This window comes from Anopheles aquasalis, chromosome 2, assembly GCF_943734665.1.
Source record: "Anopheles aquasalis chromosome 2, idAnoAquaMG_Q_19, whole genome shotgun sequence".
NCBI classification, from domain to species: domain Eukaryota; kingdom Metazoa; phylum Arthropoda; class Insecta; order Diptera; family Culicidae; genus Anopheles; species Anopheles aquasalis.
The window spans coordinates 51,135,001-51,140,765 of NC_064877.1; the positions used below are offsets into that span (position 1 = coordinate 51,135,001).

The 5,765-nt window shown below is 34.5% G+C and overlaps 2 protein-coding genes across 3 annotated transcripts in view; both read right to left on the reverse strand.

Moving 5' to 3' along the window:
- Positions 1 to 507, reverse strand: part of LOC126580884 (chitooligosaccharidolytic beta-N-acetylglucosaminidase) — a 2,208-nt gene extending 1,701 nt beyond the window's left edge. For both annotated transcript variants that reach the window (XM_050244195.1, XM_050244196.1), the window contains exons 1-2: positions 133 to 507; positions 1 to 48 (exon numbers count right to left, since the gene is read on the reverse strand). The exon at positions 1 to 48 is cut by the window's left edge and continues 623 nt beyond it. In XM_050244195.1, coding sequence (XP_050100152.1) covers positions 1 to 48; positions 133 to 425 — 341 coding nt within the window. In that variant the 5' untranslated portion in view covers positions 426 to 507. The remainder of the gene's footprint in view (positions 49 to 132) is intronic.
- Positions 508 to 2,820: 2,313 nt separating this feature from the next.
- On the reverse strand, positions 2,821 to 4,699 carry LOC126575447 (paired box protein Pax-6-like). The gene is made up of 3 exons (XM_050236152.1): positions 4,400 to 4,699; positions 3,338 to 3,449; positions 2,821 to 3,266 (listed from the first exon to the last, which is right to left on the reverse strand). Exons 1-3 carry the CDS (start codon positions 4,604 to 4,606, stop codon positions 2,821 to 2,823), a joined length of 765 nt encoding a protein of 254 aa, XP_050092109.1. The 5' UTR covers positions 4,607 to 4,699.
- Between the last annotated feature and the right edge of the window lie 1,066 nt (positions 4,700 to 5,765).

The following is a 5,765-nucleotide window of genomic DNA, read 5'->3' on the forward strand; positions in this document are numbered from 1 at the left end:
AGCATTTGCAACACTTCTGCTGAATTTATAGTTTTATCTGCTTCTAATCTATACAAAAGACAGCGAAAATATGATTAATCTTGAGACTTTTAGGTGTGGAACTGGCGGTTAATGTATTGTTTCAGAACCTACCTGATATTGTCAGGATGAATGGCTGTTGTGTGCTTTCCCAGTTCTACAATACCTGTTGGTTTTGGAAATAATGGGCCAAATTTACCGCAAACTAGACGGCAATAATTTAGATTTTCGTATAGGTTTTGGTCATGGTGTTTGTCACTTTCAACCCTTTGTTTAATGCAATATTGATTGTTCTCACAACGAAATTTAAATTTTTTTATTGCATGAACAGTAGCAGAAGAACAACATATTATCACGATTAAAATCAAATACTTTCTCAGGTTCAAATGACAGATTATAAAAGTCATTGTGCTATTGTGTAGATTTATGCAAAGCCAACCTACAACTTAAGTAACTCCAAGCACGGGCGCATATAACGCACCATACACGATAAAAGTCAATTTAGTACTAACAAGAAAGATTCAAAGAACAGGCTCTTGAGCGAATCGACCTACTTACGAGTTATCAAGCACCATATTGAGGCCTCATAGCATGGAATGTAGATAACATTATTTGGAATTTTATTTCATATCGCTAGAGATATCGCTGAAGTTTGTACTGCATGCAGCGTGCCAACTATTGTCCACACTACCATCACTACCAGAGGCTATTTAATTTTTTTGTAACATTTATTTTATTATATGTAACATAGTTTTTCATGCCCGCGATGGGACATCCATCCACTCAAATTAGCTGAGCTGCGTGGCCAACAGTATGCTTAAAAACAGATTGGACTACAGTGGTAGACATTCGTTTAGCCGAACCTAGAGGTTCAGAAGTAAAACGGCAATCACTTTCGCATCACAAATAATCAAATTCTGTAAGGTTTACTGCTACTCTAATCGTTCCATTGGTTAAAATTTTCACAGATAACAGAAAACCATACATTATTTCTTTTGAAAAATATCAAATGGTGAAGTTATACCTCCATTAAATATGAACAAAATAGTGTCGTAACGGTAAAAAAACGAATTTTACATAAAATAACCAACAATCTGCTATCTTTTGGGCTTATTACAAGAAATATGCTTAAACCAGTAATAATTAGACTAATTTTATACAATATGTGCCACAGAAAATAATGAAAATTATTGAAAATTCGAAGCAAGGCCATAGTTTATTGATACCCATTAGGACAACAGACTTTTTTGCTATGCATTTAGTTAAATAATGACAAAATGTAGTATTTTTCAAAGCAAATGAGTATTCTTTTCACGATTTGGATGGATAAAACCGTAATTGGTATGATTTCAGCCACAAGGGACCCCCCTACCACACCGTAAATTCCACGCTATATCTCGTTATAAAGGGTTTGATGTCGTAAGTGACTTGCTCATCATGCGCAGTTTCCCAGTTGTTTAAGTTACGCGCAAATGGCTTCAGTTATTTACAAGGAGCTTGTAAAAGACGATTTAATTGATCTCATTGAAACTAACGAGGTGTAAGACCAATTGAACTCATTTTCGCCAACAATTGAATGCATGGTTTGAAGACAAAAACGTCCCTTTTTCCAAAAGTTTCGCATGAATTTCTTACTGCAATCATACGAAAAACCTTTTGTGTTAGTTATTTAGATTGGTTTTTGCAAACGATCGGCAAATTCAAAATAGTTCGAGTTTATGTCAAGCCATTGACGACTGTTAAGCGGCCCATAGACGATCAACTTTATTTGTCAACTCTTGCATGCAAGTCGATTGACACCAATATATTTATCGTGTGTGGGCTATTTGAAGCTTCTGTCAAAAAAGTTGAAGATTTTCAGAAAGCTGAAAATATTTTGATGAAGCTGAATATTGGCGTCGTCTGTGAGCAACATTGACGAACACGCCAATCTGTCATAAGCACTATACTGGACTTGACGTTTCGTTTCGACGCTGGCTGACAGGGCGTTTGGCGTCTAACATTGATGCGTCTGTGGCCTCAATTGACCAAATTTTGATGATTTTACCAATGTTGCCCACAGACGGCCAATAAGAAAAAAGACGGCAACCAAACGTCAACTCTGCGTCAAAAAAGTTGATGAATAAAGTTGATCGTCTATGGGCCGCTTTAGACTAAAGCGGTCCATAGACATTCAACTTTATTTGTCAATACTTGCATGCAAGTTGATTGAGACCAATATATTTATCGTGTGTGAGCTACATTGAAGCTTGTGTCAAAAAAGTTGAAGATTTTCGCAAATCATAGTATTGAATTTGTTAGAAATTGAGACAAAGATAAAAAATACTAAGTTGCACATTGTTCCAAAATACTATTGAAAAACTGTGATTTCCTAAATGAATGTCTATGTGAAATTTTCATATTTTCCTCATATTTTCTCGAAAAAACATCCTTCTCGATTTTTGTTAATACATGTTTTAAAGAACGGTAAAATATACCGCTAATATTAATGGAATGGAAAACGGATGGCTATTTTGAGAAAAATCTCGAAAAAACTTAGTTCGGCTAAACGAATGTCTACCACTTGGAGTTTTTGGGCAGTTTTGCAGCGTGCTATCATTTATAGTTTGTCAGAGAAATCCGTTCGAAATTTCGTTGTTTTTTTGCCTCACTACCTCACAATTGGAAAGTAGTTCTTACCAGGAAATAGCATCTCATAATTATAAAAAATACCAACTAAACCGTCGTATCGAGTGTTATTTTCATACGCAATGACCGGTAGTTAAGAAAACAATCATACAATGTTGGTATATTTAATGGGGTTTAATGTTTATTGTCATTCGTACATGAATAGTCTATGCACTCTACATTATTAGCCAGATCTATCTCTTCCGTTGGGAGAGACACATAGCTTGAGTTAGAATCAGAAGAATTTATACCCATAACTGAAGGTTGAAATATTTTTCGTCGCTCTGATTCGTGTGGCGTCGTTAGAGTATTATTGTCTTGATCTTTTAAATCATATAAATTACGACGACTAACCTCCTTCTTTCGGGGAAAAAGCTTAGAACCTGAAATCAAGTTGCTACTCTCAACAGGTATTTTGAGTGAGCCTGTTTCGCAACATACTGGAACGCATAACTTTCTGTCGTTCTGCGGAGTGAACGTGGATTCTTTCACAGTTAACGGTACAGGATTTGATGAAGATGATAAACTCGAAGAACATTTCAAAGATCCGTTGTGTATATTATCGGAAACTGTTTGAGAATCTATAAAATATTCGGAATAAATGTTAAATGAATCAGCCATAATTAGCACCATTAGCAAGAACATTTCATACCAATGGTTATTTGTGTAGTTCCAATTCCCAAGCAACGCATTCGCCATGCATCCTGCAGCAATTGCAAACGGGCATGTTTTCTCCATTTAGCTCGACGATTCTGGAACCAAACCTGAAGGTATGAATATTAATAAAACGAGTGGTTTTGTTATTGGTTGCTTATAAAACGTGACCTATACACTTCTCATGTACAGATGACCTCTAGCCGCTGATAAAAATTAAGTGAACCGATGAAATTAGATGGAGTTAGCGAAAAAAAGGCAAAGGAGTAAAATCGATTGATGAATACAGAGAAGCATATCTAAGTTTGTGCTAATTTTTTAATATGTCTTCATACTATCATACTATTTTACATTCTGTGTTTGATCAATTGTAATTGATTCACAATAAGCTTAATCAATTTATACCCTTAAGCTCATTTTTTCCTATTATCCGTAAACAGTTAGTTTACTGTTACTGTAGTTTCTGTTTCCTTGCAAGTTTAGATCCTCTGCACATTAGTTTTGGCATAATATCCTAGTTTTCCCTGTTGATATATTGTGAAGTTTTCAAATATCAATGAAGCCATAGATGATACACAATTTTAAAAATAAAAATGTGCACTTTGAATATTCAACTGGTAAAAATGTATATTGGTATATAGATTAACGTGTATTGACCATTGTGTGAATGAAAAAGGAATTAATTTGACAAGTACAGTACCACTATTTCATAACTTAAAAATGAAATTTTAATTGAAAGCGATTGTAAAATGTTACAATCTTAAATATTTCTATGGAAGCCGACATTCTTTGTGACGGTGTTGAAATTGAAATTGAAATTGAGGTCTTTTAAATAATATATGGAAGTTTGTACGAAAGATGAACGAAAGAAAAAATTTGATAAAAATGATATCTTTCATACCCTATTCTTCTTATTAGTTACCTTAGATTTTAAGAAACGAGGAAAACAGGAGTATTTACGTGTTACCCTAGCATAGTTACCTTCAAGCTTTTGGTATAAATTTCAACAAAAACATCACAAGAACTTTTTTAAATTGCTTAAACGAAGCGTACACCTTACCTGAACACGAGCTTCACTTAAACTTATGCGCAATGCAATCTCTTCTCGAAGAAATACATCCGGATAATGTGTTTTCTGAAACAACTGTTCTAACTCTTGCAACTGCTGAGGTGTAAAAGTTGTTCGATTGCGCCTTTGTCGACGTCTCCCAAACATATACTCAGTTAGCAAATCACCATGCATCGGCGTGAGAAAAGGACCTGCCATGCTACCTGCAATGTGTGACCTTTAAACTATACTTTCAATGCATTTATCGAACACGTTCACACGTATAACATGTATTCAACCAACTAGTGACAATGCGCGTCCAATCACGACAATGACTGCGATACTACTGCGATACTGCGATGATCAGAATAATCAGAATAGCATCAGCAGGATCTCTCAACGGCCTTAGCATCCCAAAGGGTGAAGGCAGAAAGGTGCTTCAATTTTATTCGTCTCGTTTTAGCGCATTCTCCCCCGAGGCCAGTTGCATATCTTCTCTTTTTATATAATGAATCATATGTTCTTGAATCATAATTAATGCATTTACTTGAATAATTTTTATTTCGATTATTAAACCAAGTAACTGCCAACTTTCGATAATGAGAAAAGCAGAAAGGGTCTAGAATATATCGATTGAACAAAAGAAGAGTTAGATAGAGCCAAATGAAAAAGCCGAGACAAAAAGAGAAAGCTAGTCTTAACAATTAAAATTATACTCCAATTATAACGGTGACGCGTTATAAAAAAATATGAACAAAAGTTTAAATAAAAATTTCAAAATTCTGAAACAAAATCGAAAACTATATATACATAGATCTATATATACAGCGTTTCCAAAGGCGCCCAAACAAGGCGGAGCAACTAAGAGCCAATCATAACTCATAATTTTCGTAGCCAATCATAACTCATAAGGCTGGTAAAAATTAAAAAACACATTGTAAAAATGTGTACGCAGAAGGACATGGGGTGTACTTAAAAAAAATAATGAAAAAAAAGTGCGAGAAAGAGCATCAGCACAAAATGTGTTGCTACTGCAGTTACCTATACATTTGCATAATGATATAATAATGCATGGAACTGCATAACTTGTTTGTCATCTATGCTCTAACAAACAACGGTTACATTACCAAATCATTTAAATTATATGAAAACAACGCCGCAAACGCGAAACTGCGAACATTACACAGCATTACAAGACTCGTACTGTTTACCATCTGCTTACAAATGGTGTTGAGGATGGCTTATTTAGGAACAAATATCATTGAAAAGAAGTCATTTCAATTTACATGATGTCGTATATTTATAATATTAATAACTGTTCAAATTGTTTTATGTTTTATTGTTATATGACTTGAAACTGTAGATGATCATGCTAACT